General features: G+C 36.4%; 1 protein-coding gene across 1 annotated transcript in view; it reads left to right on the forward strand.

The window, feature by feature from the left end:
* LOC150108732 (disco-interacting protein 2-like) overlaps positions 1-20,228 on the forward strand; it is a 936,780-nt gene that overhangs the window by 824,417 nt on the left and 92,135 nt on the right. The window contains exon 35 of the mRNA XM_090416186.1: positions 19,447-19,538. Within this exon, the coding sequence (XP_090272312.1) occupies positions 19,447-19,538 (92 nt within the window). The remainder of the gene's footprint in view (positions 1-19,446; positions 19,539-20,228) is intronic.

The following is a 20,228-nucleotide window of genomic DNA, read 5'->3' on the forward strand; positions in this document are numbered from 1 at the left end:
ATTCCGATCATTCACAACTCTCCTTATACAGCTTCCATGGATGACCTCTTGTCCTCCCCCAATCTCCCACCATTTTATGAAAAAACTTTTCCGTGTTAATCTTATAACAACCCCTTGCCAACTTGTACATCTCTATCATATCACTCCTCTTACTCCTATCTACTAGACTCTGTAAATTGCATCATCTCAACCTATCATCATATTCAACATTCCAGAGATCAGAAACTATTTTGGTTAATCGCCTCTGGAAAAACTTCAACATATTTTCATCCTTTTGAAAAGCAGGTGACCAAATCTGTGCACAGTGGTCCATACATGGCTTAAACAGAGCCTTATATAATGAAACTAGAATCTCCTTACTTCTACATGTCAGTGTTCTCCACATCATTGCCAGAATTTGTTGTGTTCTCCTAACAGTTTTGGCAATATGTCTTGTAAATTTTAGATCCTTATCCACCATCACCCCAAGATCTCTTATTTCCTCCACCTCCAATTAGTTTGTCCTAACTTTGCATCATCTGCAAATGACTGTATATCTCCATTCCAATCTTCCCCAATATCATTGACATACATGTTAAACAGCAGTGGCCCTAAAACAGACCCTTGAGGCATACCACTAGTGACTTTCCTCTTCTGGGATATTACCCCCAGACACAACTTGTTGATACTTGTCAGACAGCCAGTCTCCAATCCAATTCACTAGTCTAACATCCAACCCAATCTGCTCTAGCTTGACTAACTATCAACGTATCATGCAGTAATCTAATAATTAAATCACTTAAGGAATTGAACAATGTAGATACGAATATAAATTAAATTACACTTTAATAAAGTGTAATTTAATTTATATTCGTATCTATGTTGTTCAATTCCTTAAGTGATTTAATTAATGCATAACCAACGTATAAGCCTGTCTATGAGAATTAACATGCAGTAATCTATCAAAACCCTTTGCAAACTCCAAGTATATTACTGTGTATCTATCTCCCATGACCAGTGCTGCTGTCACCTTATTGTAATAAAAAGATTACTAAAGCATGACTTCCCTTTAGTGAATCAGTGCTGACCATCAAAGATAATACCATTGTTGTCAATCTAATTCTGGATCCTGATTCTTACCAGCCTTTCTGTCAATTTAACCACACTTCACACCCAGATTGGCCTATAATTTGATGCTTGAATTCTTTAATCTCCTTTATGAAGCACTACAGTCTTGCCTTCCTTCCACTCCTTTGGAACTTGATCCCATGTAAGACTCATATTAAACAAACATCTCAAGGCAGATGTTAACTCCCTGGCACATTCTTTCAAAGTATATGGTGATATATCATCAAGTCCCACAGCCTTATTAACATCAACTTTGCTTAATTCCCCATATATCTCTTCCTCATTCACAGTCAGTCTCTCTCTCGTTCTCCTCATCCACTGCTCTCAAATTCTGCATGATATCATATTCACAAGGATGAAAGACCTTTATCTGCTCATTAAATATCTCAATTATATCCTCCACAGCTCTTGTCCTTATACTGTTTTCTCTGATCAATGCTATTCTACCATAATTGTTCTTATTTTTGCTGGCTACATATTGAAAGAACTCCCTGGTATTTTTATGCCTTTATTAGCTAACTACTGCTTATACAGAACTTTTGCTACCCTTACCAACCGATTCATACTCCTTGCCTATTCTTTGTATTCCTCATGAAATTAATTATTACCACTCCTCTTATATTGTCTCCATAATACCATTTCTCTCTCTCTCTCTCTCTCTGTATTGCATACTTAATCTCTTCATTCATCCATTTCACTCCTACATTATTTCATCTTCTAACCTTTGGAATATATTTACACATTGCTTCTACTAGATAGTTCTTGAATGTCACTGAAGCCCATTGATTCCCTTTCCACCCAACTGCTTACTCCAAGCTGTCTCTTCAGCTACTCATAATCACCAGCCTTGTAGTTCCTCACAGATGTCCTCACATGGCTGGCAATCACCTGGGCAACCTCTTTGCGGTCACTCTCACCAACTGGAGAGAGATTTGACACCTTATTTATAATAACCTTCTGTGATGAGATGATCAAATCCAAGACTCTCGATCCTTGTGTGCCCATTGTCACATACTGCCTGAGGTTGTTGTCCTTCAAAAACTCAAGAAACTCATTCTCTTTACCTTTATTCTTCAGTTACTATCTCATCATCCCAGTCTATATTGCTGTAATTAAAATCACTCACAATGATCACTTTTTTCCTATTTACTTGGCTACATTTCCTGGTCACTACTGTCCACATTATGAGGTCTATAGGAACATCCAACAATGTGTTTCATCATTCTATTCACCTCTATCTCACACTATACTGCCTCAAACCAACATCACTATTTCCCCATTACATCTCTTCCTTATATGGACATAACTCTTTTTCTATCATCAATAGCATTCCACCTCCCTTTTTACCCTATTTTCAAAAAATGCATTATACCCTTTCATCTCTATTCCTGTCAGGATGTCATCTTCATGCAACCATATTTCACTTCTTTCAACAGTTTTTGGGTGAACAAACTCGATCATTTCTCTTGTTTCATTTCTCTTGTTTCTGATGCTTCTATCATTTGTATACAAACATAACAGCTCATTCCTGGATCTTTAACAAGTTTCACTGAAACCATTTATTAGATGTGACTTCTCCATATGTTCCTCAAGCCATTTCTTTTTCTTGTTATTCATTCCAGAACCTTTTTTTGAAATCCAACTGTTTTCCCTATATCCCAAGTCATCACCTTTCCTTTTTGTCTACACACGCATTCGCATCCTCTTGGAACATCAATCTTTCTCATGCTGTGTTTCCTTGTCCACCCTGAGTCTCCCCATTTCACTGTTTTTCTTACACATATGTTCTCTCATTCTCTACTCTCATTCTACCCACTTCTTCATTCATAAGCAACACTTCAATCTCTCCTTCCTTACTCTTCCACACTTTACATCACTTCTTACTTGCTCAGATTCATTCTCTGCACTCTTTACTCTTCCTTCCAGCAGCCATCTTTCCAAATGACTCAGACCAAAACCATTCAAATGCAGTCCATTCTTATACAGTTCTATTCTTCCTTTAAACTCATTCCACACATTAACAAATTTCACTCTTCTCTTCACACATTTCTGCTAACATATCATTCATTCATAATTCTTGCTCTTTGCCTCACTCATCACTATAATACCTGGCAACACAGTGACTACCTTTCCTATCACTTTGAGAAGGATAAAAGACTGTTATCTTTTATCCTTCTCAATAACCTGATATCCAGTCTTACATTCTCCTTGTTCTCAGTCAAGTAATTTTTCCCTAATAATGCTACCAACTCCTTTGTTCACTTACTTCTCATATTCATTGCCTCAATCACTCTATTCAAACAAACCTTGTGCATCTTCTCATTTACCACACCTCTAATAATCAAATTGCCATATGGTACCACTTGCGGGTCTTTTATTACCATATTTCATATGGACATTATTCATGTTTGTCTTCTTCACTCTTCCATACATATCTCTGGTTCTCTTCATTTCACTCCACATCTGCCTCATCTTGCTTCGTTTTTTTGCTATCATTCACTGTCACTATTTTATTGCCAACCAAACGCACTTGTTTGCGATCAACCCTGCTCACCACCTTACCATTAATTTCACTCTGTTTTTTAGCATCATTATTGCTTGCTTTATCATCAGTCGAACTTTTGTTTTTCCTTGCTGTCACTTCCTCACACTATCTGAACATTTGCAAAATCTTCAACTGCAATGTCAGTTATGATGCCATGTTCCCTACTTATATTTAAACTCATATTTAAGCAAGCCTCATGGTCCATCAGATATCATATTTCCTACATACCCACACTCGTTCTTTTCTCTTATTCAGCCTCTCTACATAAATATCCATGACATCTTCCCACACATACATACTGCATTCATGGCACCGTACCATGTTTGAGAAATCCATGCCATTTACTTTGTCTTCTACACAGACCTATGCAAAAATTTGCCTCTACAATGGTGTATCAGTGTGCTAAGAAAAACAAAGAATTTATGTTAATATTGCCTAAGAAATTTATTCAAACATTGTCTTCCACACTGAAATATCTCACTGTAATAATTAATCTACAAACAAAGACAGAAAAAGTTCCTTTAGTTAGTGACTAGAATTGAACTTAAGTCTTCCAAGGACGTTGTGCCGTGAATGCACACATCACTTCCAAACATATTTATGCACATTACTTATACAGCAAATTAATGAATGATGAGAATCAGACTTTCCCAAGTTTGTGGTGAGGATTAGTAGTTGTGAGTTTAGTTAGGATGATGGAGCAAAGATTCAGCATTCTCTTTAAATAAATGTTAACTTGAAGTAGGAAACTTGAAGTCAACTTGTCTTAGACCAGAAGATTTTGTGGGCAGCATTGATTCCATGTTGTGCTAGGCACCTAATTTCTCAGATTTCCTTTTAATAATGTAAGATTGTATTTCTTGTAATATTTTCTCCACAGTTCATCCGAAGTAGGTATTGGACATGGAATTGACACTGACCACAAAATCTTCTATTCTAAGACATGCTTACTCCAACATTGCTGCTTCGATTTTGAACATATAATTAAATATTTAAAGAAAGTACCATAGCTCTCCTCTGTTCTTCTAACCCGAATCATAACAACTGCTCATCCTTACCCAAAAATTTTGGCAAAGCATGATTCAAATCAGTCATCAGTAGCTTTTATTATTACATCTCTTCCACACTGCATTGTTCCTTATGCCATCACACATCTCATATATTTAAAATAATCCATTGTTAGTACTCGGATGTTAGATTAATAATATGTGAAGTCAATATACTTGGCCGTATGACAGGTCATGAAGTTTTACATGTTGAGGGAAGGTGATGTAGAATTTCTCAGTCAAAAAAAGAAAATGTACTGTTAATGAAGCAGAAGAGTTCTGTCCCAGGATGGAAGTGTTAAATGCCAGTGCATGTTATTTGGAGGCTGAAATAATTAAAGGATAACTAATAAGATATCTGGTGATTTGGGTTAGAAGGTGGCTGATGGACAGATATCAGAGTGGTTTTTGGAAGAGTTGAGTCCAAGAGAATGCAAGTGACCAGTGATGTACCACAAGGTTCAGTACTTGGTTCGCTGTTATTTAATTTGTATATCAATGATATAAGAAATGATTTGACAATAAATATTCAGCTCTTTGCTGATGATGCTAAACTTGAAAGAGCAATAATAAATGAAGGTGATTCAGAGATTCTGCAGGAAGACTTAAACAGACTAGCTGTACTAATGAAAGTGAATGGCGGCCAGTAATGTGACCAAGTGTAAGGTGATACACTTTGAGAAGAAATCAGAAGTTATGTACTATATTGATGGAACTTCAGGAAAATTATGGGACCAGAAACTTGGGTGTGATTGTGGACAGAGAGTTGAAGTTTAGAGAGTGTATTGCAAAGGTTACCAAAATAGCACATCAGAGAGGTTACCAAAATAGCACATCAGAGAGGTTTCCCTACATAGGGCTTTAATAAGGCCATATCTGGACTACTACACACAGATCTGGACTCCCACATTTCTGTGGAAATAAAAAGTTGAGGAGAGGATTCAGATAATTTATTAACTAAATTATTTTATTGTACAAAAATTGTTTTTACATTATGGAAAATACCAAGATTAGTGATCAGAACTTTCCCCACCTTTGCAACGAGTTGCCTGAGATTGTACTACGTACTAGGACTACTTGCATTAGCTCACGCTAGTGGCCGCTGATACTTTTATAGTTTACTATATTCAGCATGAAACTCTCTGATTCCAATCTTTGAGTTTCTTATTCAGTTTTAAAACAATGTGGGATTTAATATCCCCTTAATTTGAATAATGTATATATCGCTGAAATGAAGCCTTTTGGCTCTTTATATTTAAGTATTTTATTATAATTTATTTTGAATATCTATTAATGCAGATGGAGTTATTCTCTTGCAGGTGATAGTGCACATAATATCAGGTGCTTTCGATTGAATTGTTATTCTCTTTTTTGTTTTTCTTTAATTATATTGACAATGGCTATGAAACTTAGCTGAAAATTTTACAAATAAAGAAATTTAAATTAAATGTAAGTGATTCTTGTAATAATATTTTATGGTGAATTCTTCCTCTTATATCTCAATTTTTAAAAGAATTCAGTGGAAGTTACATAAGAATGTGGTTAGCAAGTGTGTTAGGAGTAGGTTTTTTGCTTGGTGGGCGGTGGATGGGTGGAATGGATTAACAGAGGTGGTTGTGGGTGCATCATCAGTGAATGAGTTTAAGGAGCAGCACAATAGGTATTGTGTGAATGATGGCTAGTATGTGAATAATGGATTTATCCCGATGAGTCTTCTGATTCCATGGAGATACCTCTATAACAATAATATTATAATATAAGGGTGAGCTGAAAAGTTTCAATTTCTTCAAGTTTCTTCAAAACCTCTGACATGTCTTCTTATATATCCTAAGAGAAAAATAACAAATTATTACAATATGATGAAACATAAAGTTTAAAGATTTTTAAGATATGTTCTTTCTTGTGGTTATATCAGTTGCTTTAATATCATTTTTGCTCTAGGTGTTTAGCAGAACGTTTCAACCTCATCCTCCCCACCCCCCCTCAAAGGTTTTATAGGCTCCACAATATATAGAGAAACACTGATTGCAAAATAAATTTTTAGACAAACTACCAGGGTAAGTAAATTGAGGGTGACCCTAATGGAAATATGGATTATAAAGAGAATATTATGTAAACAAGTTCTAGAGTTTCTAATTACCTCAGTTAGTATGCAATGGATCCGATGAGATTTTATGATGTTGGAGTTGACAATGACTTTAGAGTATATCAAGATGAATGAGTTATTATTCTGCCATTGGTTGGTGAAAATGATCCTAATGTATAGACTTTAGTAGTCAAACAGGAGAAATATTTTAGCCAAAAATGGATGATAGTGATAATGTGATTGGTGTGGTTAGTGTTGCAAGCAGGATACAGCACAACTGGCTATCTTTGTCTGTGGCATTGATCAACAATTCACTGTGACAGAAGAACTGCTAAGCACTCATACCTATGAAGGGAACGACGAAAGACGCTAATATTCTTGAAGCCGCCAAGAAAATGCATTAGCGTTTCGACATCAGCTTAACTAACCTCGAGGGTGTGGTAACTGATGGTGCCCCTGCTATGGTGGGAAAGAACGAAGGGTTTGTTTTGCTGCTACAGAAAAAACCAGAACTAGAAAGAAAAGATTTCATCCATTACCATTGTTTAATCCACCAGGAGAATTTGTGCACAAAAACTACTGGATTTGAGAATGTCATGAAAGTTATTGTGACTGTCGTCAACATTATTAGAGCAAGAGGATTGAATCATCGTCAATTCCAAGAGATTTTGACCCAAGAATGCGAAGCGGATCACTCCGATGTGGTTTATTATAGTGATGTGCAGCAGAGGGAAGGCTCTTAAAAGAGTCTTTGACTTAAGGAGCGAAATACAGCAGTTCATGCAAACCAAGAGGAAGTTGATTGCGGAATTCAATGATCTGAAGTGGATGACAGACTTTGCCTTTGTGACCGACATCTCGTTGCATATGAATGACCTAAATACGTGGCTACAATCCAAAGATCAACTGGTGCATATTCTGTTTGATCACATCAAAGCTTTTGTGGCCAAGCTGAAACTTTGGGAGGCACAACTCGGGAAAAAAAGACTTAACTTATTTTCAGCTTCTCGCTGAGTCCAACTCTTGATGAATACGCTACAAAATTAGCCATGTTGCAAAGCGAGTTCGAAGAGAGATTTAGTGATTTTCGTAACCAATAGCCTTTTTTAGATTTATTTTCAAAGCCATTCAGTGTCAATGCTGCCAAAATGCCAGGCTGAGTACAAATGGAGCTGCTTGAACTCCAAAACAACTCTTCTTTGAGAGAAAAATTATTCAATGTGCCCTTGCTTACATTTCACAAAGACTACATTTCTGAGGACGCATTCCCTAATCTTTGCCGGCATGCTTTGAAGATGTGCGCTTTGTTAGGAAGCACATACTTATGTGAGCAGTTCTTCTCCAGAATGAAGCATGTGAAGTCCAAGACAAGAACTCAGATTACGGACCAACATCTCAAGAATACTCTGCACATAGCGACTTCCAACATTGATGCCAACATTGACAAGCTAGTCAAGGAAAAGCATTGACATTGTAAAAAATTAATGTTTTCTTCATTAAGTTATGTTTTTTCAAGTATTGATTGTATTTACTTATCATGAAAATCCGACTCCTACCTATGTGCTTAAAGCTGAGTTTGTTATTTTTATGGGATTTTATGTAAAGTATCAAATGCACAGCGTTCCTTGTGAATCTGGAAAGCATCTTACAATTTTAAATACCGCAGTATAGCTTAGTGGCCCGCAGACTTCATTGAAATTTTTAATGCGGCCCGCACAGTCCGAAAGGTTGAAGACCCCTGGATTACATCATTGTTGAAGAACATTCTAACTAGTAGAGATAGAGATGTTCTCCAATTTAGAGCATTAATAAGGCCACATCTGGACTACTGCACACAGATCTGGGTTCCAAGATTCCTTGGGGATAAAGAAGGAACAGAAAATCCAGATGCGAGTGACAAAGAATGTGGCAGGTCTGTGGAATGCTCCCTATCAGAATAGATTAATGGCGTGTAGGCTTCAAAAACCAGCCAATAAGCAAAAAAGAGGAGACATGATTGAAGCATTTAAATTATTAGAGGGATTTTATAGGATTAACATTGAAGGCTTTTTTCAGTATCTGGCAAGAAGGGAGAGAACAAAGAGTCACCAGTGGAAGTTATGTAAACATGTGGTTAGCAAGGATGTTAGGACTAAATTTTTTTTGCTTGGAGGATGTTGAATGGATGGAATGGGTTGCCAAAGTGTGGATGCTTCATCAGTGAATATGTTTAAGGAGTAGTATGATAGGCATTGTGTTAATGATGTCTGATATTGTGAATAATGGATCTCACATGATAATCTTATGACTCCATGGAGATAACTCTATAATAATAATAATTATAATAATATCAACTATATATTGTATGTGTGATATGGGAAGCACTCTAATCAGCATAACTGTTATTGAATGATGAGTTATAAGGTAAAGCACATCACACACAAGCAGCAGACAACTGTATTCCAAGATTAGGCAGATTAATAAAATAAACATTGAATAAATAAAAGTAGACACAAACATTGTGGAAAAAGAACTTGTTATAGAAGATTTATAAAATAACAAGCATTGACCACATGTATGAAGGGGTATAATATGCAGGCTGGAAAAGTGATATACATCTTAAGGAAGGAAAAACTGGTTCATCAGAGGAGGCTGGCTAGTTAGACCAAAAGATCTTCAAGAAACTTTTCCACTATATGATGAGCAAGGAAAAGAATAATTAAGAAAGTAACACTTGGTGGCAAAGAAGCTAATGCAGAAAATGTAGCAAAATTATTTAATGATTACTTTATAAAATGTATTTCATATTGGTGAGAGTGACTTGCACAGCATGAAAGGGATGTAAATACTAGAAAAACTAGAAATGAATGAATCAAAAGCATGCGGAAGAGGCTTAGATATTAATAAAGCTCTTGGATTATATATCTTACATACCTTTTTAGGTAAAGGAGTTACTGCATTTTACCATATTATCCCATTAGAGTTTTGCATTAAGGCCTCTCAAAGGTGGGAGGAAGATAAAATAGTGCTACTGCACATTAAAAAAAATTCTAAGAGATGTTACTAGTTATAGAACAATATGTACATTTTATTTATGGTTAAATTATTGAACAAGAACATGCAAAAAAGGAGAGTTGGAAAGTAAAAGTTGAGTCTGTTGCCATGCAATAATAGAGGCAAGCTGATATGGAGAGCTATGATCACAAATGAGTCAGTGCACAGATTGTGCAGGAGGAATGGTGTGGAGTTTGTGGACCTGTGGAGTGAGTTTGATGAAGGACTAAATTATATTATTGGGTATTCTGAGTAAGACTCCTATTCTGTAAATAGAAGGAGTCTTACTTTAAGCAATCTCCTAGCATTTTATGGAAAAGAAAAAAGTGAAAATATGCTGATAGTGATATTTTGGACTTTGTAAAAGGCATTTTAAAGGTTGTTACATGGCAAGTTCTTGTGCATGTTAAGAGAGAGAGAGAAGGGGAATGGATAATAGACTAATGAGATAAATAGTAAATTTGTGTGAGAGATACCAACAGGTTAATATGGGAGTAAAGTTCCAGAAAAAGGATGGTAATCAGAGTAAGCATATCACAGAGCTTTATTGTTGGTCTGCTACTATTTATATTATTTGCTAATGATATTTCACAAAGTTTAACCAGGCAATACTTAGCCATTTCCTGATAATGGTGGAGAGAATTAAAAGAAGCAATATTGATATGAAGTCCCTGCATAAAAATTTAAATAGACTTTAGACCTGAAGAGGCATAATGTTGCTGTTTTAATTTTGATAAATCCAAAATTTTGCACTTCATATTTTGCAGAACTGTATGGCTGTGTGTTTGGAGGAGCTGTGCTCTAGTGCGGTTTTATGTTGCTCCCACCTATGGCAGGTTAATCAAAGAATCATCTGTATCATATCTGTGTTACAGTCAGTTCATCAGTGAATTCTTCCATGAAAATGTTGTTAGAGTATTGTGCCTTTGGGATATAAGTTTTTGTAATGTCTTTTATGGAGAATAAACTCTATTATAAGCATATAATGCTGTTGACAACAATCTAAAATGTATCCTCTTAAACCATCTGATAAGCTTCCGATTTTTCATTATCTTTACCCAATGTAAAAGTAACTAAGTAGCATTGTTAATGAATGAGGTTGCAACATACACCACACACAGCACTGATGTGCTATAGTTTGTCAGTGAAGGAATAATTGTAGTATTCATTGAAATAGTTACATGTTAAGCACAGTTAAGCATTTAATTGACTGAGTTCATTATAGTTGAAGATATTTTGGTACACATATCATGAACCATCTGTACACTGAAGATTGTTCAGTGTAAAGATGGTTCATGTAGAAAATTAAAAAACAAAACAATGTGAAGGTACATGCAGAATAAAATCTTTTTTGTATGTAGTCTTGAGACAGCCAATTTTAAAAAGGACACTATTAAGATCAAATGAGTTGTGTTAAACATTAAGAAGTATATTTCATAATAATAATTTCCTAGAGTTTTGGCATGGAGAATCCATCATTAAGGTTGAAATTAGAGTGATCTAGGACTTTCAGCACTTTCTTTGAAAATATGTTTTGGTATATATCAGTGAGGCATTTGGGTGTAAGAATGTGTATAATATGCCTGAGTCAGTATCAGTGGTAACAAACCAGAATGGGATAGTTAGTATAAGGCATCAAGATAGGAGTGGGACTAGGGGGCTTTTGCACTTTACGTACACACTAATGCAGGAGCATTAGGAACAAGCAGGAAGAATTTTTGGCCTTGGTTGGCTCATCCTGGCCAAAGGTTATTTGCAGTAGTGAGACATGGCTAACAGAAGATGATATAGTTAGTGGGATAGAATGTGAAGGGTGTAGTGTGTTCGGCAAGGATAGAGAGAAAAGAATGGGTGGGGGGAGTGTTATTGATGATAGCCGATGAACTGCAGCGAAGGAGAACAGAAGTTCAACTGCAGACCAGGCAGTGCAGATAGCACATTTGAGGCTGTATGGTGTGAAATTGCAGCCAACAGAACAAAATATACAGTTAAATACTTGGATGCTGCTATAGACCAGGGGATGGAATAGATGATGGAGACAGTATGCTTAGGCAAATAGACTCAATGAGTGGAGGACAGGTAATTATTATGGGGGATTTCAGTTATGTTAACATTGATTGGAAGGAGGAAAGGACATGTGGGAGAAAGGAAATGAATTTTATGCAGTTACCAAGGGATAATTACTTGAGACAGCATGTAACGGAATATACTAGGGGTTCAGGAGTGCTTGATCTAGTAACTGCATCTGAGAATTTGTCTATAACTGATACGACCATGTTGCCACCAATTGGTGAGAGTGATCATATGTCTTGACTTGGGAGGCTAAATGTGTTGAATTTTCAGTTAAGACAGGGTATATGTGGAATTACTGGGCTTGTAAATATGACAATCTTAGGAGATTGCTTGGATCAGTGCCATGGCATGTAAATCTGCAAGGGCTGTATGTCGATAGTGCATGGGAAGTGGTTAAGGAGTGTTTGTAATGGTTGACTTCATATCTAGAGTCAGGAAAGTAAATCAAGTGGGAGTTAAATGGATGAACCATTGAACTGGAGCTGCAAAAAATGAAACCATTGTGGAGGGAATTTAAGCCAAAAGATGAACTGCAGGCACATGAACAATACAAGGCACAGGCCAGAAGAGTAACTAGTGTGGTAAGAGAAGCAAAAGCAGATTATGAAAGGAAGTTAGCAACACAAGCTAAAGAGAATTCTAAACAGTTCTTTTGATATCTGCAAGTAACAGAAAAAATGTATACGGCAGAATGATTTTAAGGAATGCCGATGGTAGGAAGTGGGAACTGAGGTGAATGAAATGGAGGTGAAGAGCATGTTACAGAACCTTAATGTACATCTGTGAGATTGGATGATATACCAGCTCAAGTCTTACATGAATTGGCAGAGCAATTGTCAATGCCGTTGACCATATTGTTTAATTTAGTCTCAGCTCTGGGTTAGTCTTGAGGGGGTGGAAAGAGGGAAAAATAGTTCCATTGCATAAAGGTGGCTCCAAGACTAATGTAGCACATTATTGGCCAATCAGCATATCAGGAGTCATTGTCAAAAATATTTGAGAAGTTGGTCAAAGCAGAATACAGGAATGGATAGATGGAAATTCCATGTGGTATCCTGTCAGAGGCCTTTGACAGGATACCACAAAGGTGTTACAACTAGGTTTTTTTACTTGGAGAGGTGGTGAATTAGTGGAATAAGCTGCCAGAGTCTGTTGTGGGTGCCATGACTGTGAATGAGTTCAAAGCAAAGTATGCTAGATACTGTGTGAATGCCAAATAGTTCTTGACATGATGTTTAGGACCTCTTTCGATGAGTCTGAGCACTCCTTGGAGTTGCCCATAATAATAATAATATATCCATCACACTTCTGCTCACTATCTCTCACAGACGTGTGGTATTATTAAATTTTCTTTTCATTTTGGGAGCTCATGTCATGTGCTTCTCATCTGAACTAATTCAGAAAGAAATTTCTACAATTGAAGAAACTGCTATTCATAATGTCTACAACTCCAAAACAACAGAAAAAAATTATGAACCATTTTCTCCATCCCTTACATTAATAATATTTCAGAACATATTTCTTGTATCTTAAAGAACTTCAATCAACTGTACCACATATCAGGAGTCATTCAAGCCTGTTAATTCCAAACCTTGTGGTATTTGGAGTATTTTCTATCCCATGCAACTACTGGTTATTCTATATCAGACAAACAAGCTAGTCTGTTTCTGAATGCATTGCTTAACATCAGTGCTACATTGCCTCCAAGAAATGTAACAAATCTTGTCTAGCCCAACACAGAATTATGAATACTAGCTACAGGACTCACTGGAATGATACTCAATTATTACATAATGTTCCTGTTGCCCTAATATCAATCTTAATGATAGATTTTCCATGCCAAAACTCTAGGAAATTATCATGAGCTGCTTAATACTATAGGTTTAATATCTTTATTCTCACTCACTCACACACACACCTCATTTGATTGCTTTTTACTTTACTGCCTCGCAACTGCAGTACAAGAAGAGATTTCATTCTTCATGTACCTTCATTGTTGTTTGAGTTTTGAATTCTATAATATACTACCCTGAATATTGTTAATAATAATAATAATATTATTATTATTCAAATTAAGTGGATATTGAATCCAACATTATTTCATAGCTGAATACAGAAATTACAAGAGTTATAACATCATACATCTCCTAGGAGATGTGTTTTACATTATGGGAAAATACTAAGGACAGTGATCGGGGACTTGCTCCACCTTTACTACTAGTTGCCCGTCATGAAAGGTTGGCATACGCATGTATCCGCTGAAACTTTTATAGTTTCTATATTCGGCATGAAACTCTTGTAGTTTCTGTATTCGGCTATGAAATAATGTTGGATTCAATATCCACTTAATTTGAATAATTTTGCGTTGCCGAAGTGAAGCATTTTGGCTCTGTTTTTCAGTTATTATTATTATTATTATTATTATTATTACAGGCAACTCCATAGAGTCCTTAGACTCATCGAGGGAGGCCCTAAACATCATATCAAGAACAACTATTCGGCATTCGCACAGTATCTATCATCATACTTTGGTTTGAATTCATCTACATTCATGGCACCCACAACAAACTCTGGCAGCTTATTCCAATCATTCACCCCCCCCTCCAAGTAAAAAACCTAGTTCTAACACCCTTCTAACAACACTCTTTCTCAGTTTCCATGGATTTCCCCTAGCTCTCCCATCACCAGACCTGTTCTGAAAATTTCCTCTGAATTAATCTTGTAAAAATCCTTCAGTAATTTGAATGTCTCAATTGTATCATCCCTTTTCTGCTTATCAACCAATTTCTGTAACCCACAGATCTTCAACTTCTTCTCGTAAGGTTCATTCCATAGACCAGCTATCATCTTGGTCACTCGCCTCTGGATCCTCTCTATCTCCTCCCCATCAAGAAGAAACCCAGGGATTGATGATGAGGGGATGAGCTGATTTAGCCACTTTTGCTATGTGCCCCCTAAACTTCAACTCCCTATCTATCACCACATCCAAATCTGTGGCTTTGTCAACCTCCTGGAGTACAGTTCCACCAATGTGATATACTGTTGCTAATTTTTTCACCCCAAAATGCATAATCTTATACTTTGCTATATTAAACTGATATCCATTCTCATTAGCCCAGACTGCCAATCTATCCAAATCATCCTGCAAAATTTTGACATCATGTGCATTCACTATTGATCTACCCAACTTTGCATCATTAGCAAAGAAATGAACAGTTCCTCTCAGATCCTTTCCTATATCTTCAGACTGATTTGTCTATAGAGGCTGATTTCACATCATTTGCCTTAGTATCTCATAACGCAAAGCACACCTTCTTTTGGATGTGCATAATGCCATGCATTATGAGAAGAGCTGTTAACCTATCCAGACTGGTTTCGACCATTATATCATTTATATACATGTAATCCAGTTATGAAGGTACTTCATATGCAAACTTTGTTTGCTCACCCTTGGATAAAGAATTTAACCAAAAACAAGAATGTAATTTCTTGTCATCTTTAATTTGTAGGTTTTTCTACTTCTTCTGCTGTGGTTTTAGTATTGGAGGGGGGGGAACATAACAGACAATTTTTTCCTCTTAGAAATGCAAAACTGATCATGCTCATTATACAGGGTGTGTTCACATTAGACCTTCCTGGTTTTAAAGAATAGGAAAAAATTTAAATGTGGAAATATACAAGTTTTGGGTTGTTCATACATTCCAGAGATTCAACAAGTTTCATCAGAATTTTTTTTTTTTTTTACAAAAACTCGGTGTGTGTTCCCTTCTCATTTGTACAGTTTTTACATCATGGTCCATACACTTAAGTAGTAGTAACACATTCAAACTAGAGAGGTCCAATGTGGACACCCTGTACTGGGCCTTAAGCTTATTTACTGTTTTCACACTTGCTACTCTTTCTCTCTCTCTCTGCCAATGCATTCCATAAAATCTTATTTTTTCAAACAAAAATCTGTTCTTCATTCCCTTACTGAAATACTCCTAATATTCCTCTTTGTTTTATTCCTTTTTTTTCTGTCTGCAAGATTTTCTATATTCCCTTAATCTGTCTTCATGCAACATTTCCAGTGACCTTACCTTAACTATTATGCTTCTCTAAATCATTTCCAAAATCTCTTCATCACCTCGAAAATCAAGTAACCAAATCAACAACCAGTAGTCCATATATATATATATCAAGACTATTGGTTGTATAGTAGAACTATGGAACCTTGAATTTCTTCATGTCAATGTGAAAATGGTGAATTTTAAAAATTTTACTTAACTTCCCTAAATTATTTGTATGCCATCTAACAGTGGTCTTCCATAAGGCAAGACAGCCCACGTGGTGCTTGCATTCATGCACTTTTCTCAGTCTTGGTTTCCACGCAAAGGTGCTATATTTTTAGTGTTTTACTTCTGCATACTTTTAGTAATGTATGAATCTAAGGAATCCATGGAGTAGCCCATAATAATAATATACACGTAGAAAGAGAAGGGATAAGGGTAGATAGTTTTAAGTGGGACTTGAAAGTGGGGCAGAGATTGTATTTCTTTAAGATTCTGGATATTTTTTCTGATGCTTTGGACATAGGGGATGGTGATAGTGATAACATTACGAATATCTTTCTGAAGAAAGTTTGTAAATTAGTGTTAGGATTGATTATTGGTTTGAAAGAAAATTGTGGTGTATATGATTGAGTTCTGTTGCAAGAGTGTTATATTATAAAGATTATAAGCTGCTCAGTAGGTTAGTGTTTTGTGACACCATATTGTTGAGGGGTGATGGGAAAGTTTGTGACTATCTACCTTTAGGAGTGAGTTTTAGTAATGTTATTGCCATCCCCTATTCAAACCACTCTTGGCCTTACATATTCTAACTACAAAGGAGCCAACTGGGAAGACCTGGAATTTCTACACCTCCTTTCTTTGGTCTGACTATTGCTTCTACTCATCTGATCCTAACATCTGCTGCAAACGAGTCACAGATATTATTCTCACTGCACGAAGGCCTTCATACCCCATTCAGCCATAATTCTCATCTGCTTTCCAAACCATGGTTCAACTGAAAGTGGATCAAAGCAGTTGAAGATAAAATTCAGCTTATTGCATGTGGCTTGCATTACAAATTCCAACTTCATACTCTGCAACATATACAAATCAGTCATCAGTAGATCCAAATCTGATTTCATAAAGGCTGCCAGCAGAAAACTCACCTCCTGTCCAAATAGTAGTTGTGTCTTCTGGTCGCTTGCTAAAACTGTTCAACATCTCTTCTGCACTTTCACCTTTGTCTCATCCTGATGGCATTACTCTTACTTCGCCCAAAGATAAAGCTGACCTCCTGGCATCACTCTTTTCCTCAAACTCCTGCATAGATGATAAAGGGAAATCACATACCACACCATACCAGAAGCCATGCAGTATATGCCTCTAGTAACTTTTTGACAAAAAAGACATACAGAAAATTCTATCTTGGACACTAAAAAGTCTTCTGGGCCCGATGGCATTTTTTCCAATTGTTCTCAAATATGCTGCAGAGTTAACACCTGTTCTGTATCTCTACAGTCTGTTATGCATAGCTGGTACTTATCCCAGTGTGTGGAAGCAATCTCATATCTGTCATATTCTAAAAAAAGGGAATTAGAAGTTTACCATCAAAATACTGACCAATTCCCATCACCTAAGTTCTCTCCAGAATAATGGAGAAAGTCATCAATAGCCAACTGCTCAATTATTTAGAGGCCTGCCAATCAATCAATGACTCCCAGTATGGATGTTGACATTCAGGATCCACAGCTGACCTCATACTTTACATCACCAACCACTGGACATGTACCATAGAAAGGTTCGGAGAAACTTGTACTGTAACCCTTAACATTTCCAAAGCTTTTGACCATGTGTGGTATCAAAGCCTACTAAACAAATTGCCATCCTTTGGTCTCCCTGCTTCTGTAATGGGGTAGTCAGCTTTCTCTTGTCGTTCTCTGCGAGTTATGGTAGATAGCTTCCTCTCTTCGAGATTCACCACCAACTCCAGAATGCCTTGAAGAGTCTGTACTATCACCTACTCTCTTTCTCCTTTATATAAATGACCTATTCACAATCACTACTAATCCTATCCAAAAGCCAGTTTTTCAGACAATAGTACTCTTCACTCATCCTACTCATTTAATAAACTGTGCAGTATTCTCAGGCTACAACTAGTGCTTTAAACATTGATCTATATACTATTCAATGGAGCAAGGACAACGTTGTCATGTTCAGTGTCACCAAAACACAGTCTTTCCTCTTCTCTCACAAAAGAAATCTCACCTTGCATTCTCTTACCCACCAGACATGATCAGATCTCTCTCTCTCTGTGGACTAACATTTACCTCCAGTCTCTTTTGGCATGAACACATCACATCAATAGCTTCCTCAGCTTCCTAAGCATTTTCTTTCATTCAGGAAGCTATTTTACACCCAACGATTCTTAGAATATTAATCACATTTCGGTTGGTTCACCTAAAACTTCCTTAAAAACCTGGATGCTGTCCAGAGGCAAGCAATTTGACCTGTAATGATCCCTCCCTCCCTCCCTCCCTCTCACACACACACACACACACAGTGTTTCAGCACTGTGTGTGTTTTTCAAATACTTCCATGGTCAATGCTTGAGTATATTGGCAACCATTATTCCTCCATTTTCTGTTCCATCAAGATAGCAGTACAAGAGTAGCTGCTGTGCAGCATCTCATTATGTGGAACCTGTATCTCTGCTTTCTCTTTTATTCCATCCACCTCTGTCCTCTGGAACAGTTTTCTTTGTGAAGTATTCCCAAACAATAATAATTATAATAAACTTCTGTCTCAGTCCTTATCTGCACTCCACACACATAGCACTGATGTGCTTATAGGTCTGTCATATGTGGGATCAGTATAAAAAAAAGAATTTCTTCTTTCATATAATGTTTATCATCTTTTAAGCACTACATTAGTGCTGGCCAGTTCAATTAATTCTTTCAGCTGACCTCTCTGTATAACAGCTTCACTAATATTATTAATTTTTTCACCAGGGAAACAAGATTTAGTCACACTCTATTCTCATTAAGTATTCCTCTTATGGAATCATCATAAATTTTCTCCACTCATTTTTGTCACATATTTTTTTTTTGGGTGGTACCTCTCCTCTCATTTATTTCTCTTCTCAGCTCTTTAGGTTATAGGTCATATAACCATTAATAGGTTAATTGGTAGGTTAAATAACATTTCATTGGAAATTACTATAAAAATATATAAAAAATTATAATAAAAGGTCATTCCAACCCCCCCCTTCCCCCAATTTTGAAATAATATACTGAATAATTAAATACATTGTACTTTTAACCAATTTCAGTAATTTAGAATTACCAAATTTGACCACACAATGTACCAAACAGAAATATTTAGAGTAAACACTGGCTTATAATCACATAGCCATTTATGTATCATTCTATGTGAACGTTGTTAACCCTCATGAGAGCACACATTATATACATATATGAAATCACAATGTATAGAAATTCAATAATGCATAAATGTTTTGCATTCTAGTGTATATTCAGGTCATCATACTATTCTCATTCCACCTTCTGAAGTAGAAGTCAATCCAGCTTTGTGGCTTTCTACAGTTAGTCAGTATAAAGGTAAATACAGCTTTTCTTAATTAACATCACCTCATCCAATTCATTTAAACTCTAGATAGATAATATATTCATTAGTGTTTGTCTAGCATTAAGAAAGATATAAAGTAATATTATTTTTATTTAGAAATGCCCCTTTTTATAATGTCATTGCCTTTTACTCTCCAAAACATAAAACTTAGGTCATGACTCTGACCAATAGGAAACAACACAGATAGACCAAAGACAGAAACACCAAGCCTGCATGACATAGCCTCCACTTCCCCCATGAGCTTCCCCAAACGCACTGTCGAAACGGCTCACATCCCATTACTCCCAACCCTGACCTTATCCCATCATATCCTTCCCCTTCCACAAAAATTTCTATTTCCACCCCCTCCCAAAGTATTCTTTGCCTACCTTTAATAATATAAAAAAACCTGGGTTTCTCAAAAAGTTCACATACCCCTTGCCTCGCCAATAATTCTACATCTCTCTCTCTACCCCCACATTTTCCAACCCCTTACTTTCCTTTAACAGCAGATTATTATTATTATTATTATTATTCAGGCCTCCATGGAGTCAAAAGACTCATCGTGGGAGGTCCTTAATAAGAACATAAAGTCTGTCAAGACTCATCGAGGGGAGGTTCCCCCCCCCCTAAGAAACACAAAGTCTATCATACCACTCCTTAAACTCACTGACCGTTCTTGC

Source organism: Typopeltis vanoorti, chromosome 3 (genome assembly GCF_054136105.1).
Source record: "Typopeltis vanoorti isolate ZY-2024b chromosome 3, IOZ_Tvanoo_1.0, whole genome shotgun sequence".
NCBI classification, from domain to species: domain Eukaryota; kingdom Metazoa; phylum Arthropoda; class Arachnida; order Uropygi; family Thelyphonidae; genus Typopeltis; species Typopeltis vanoorti.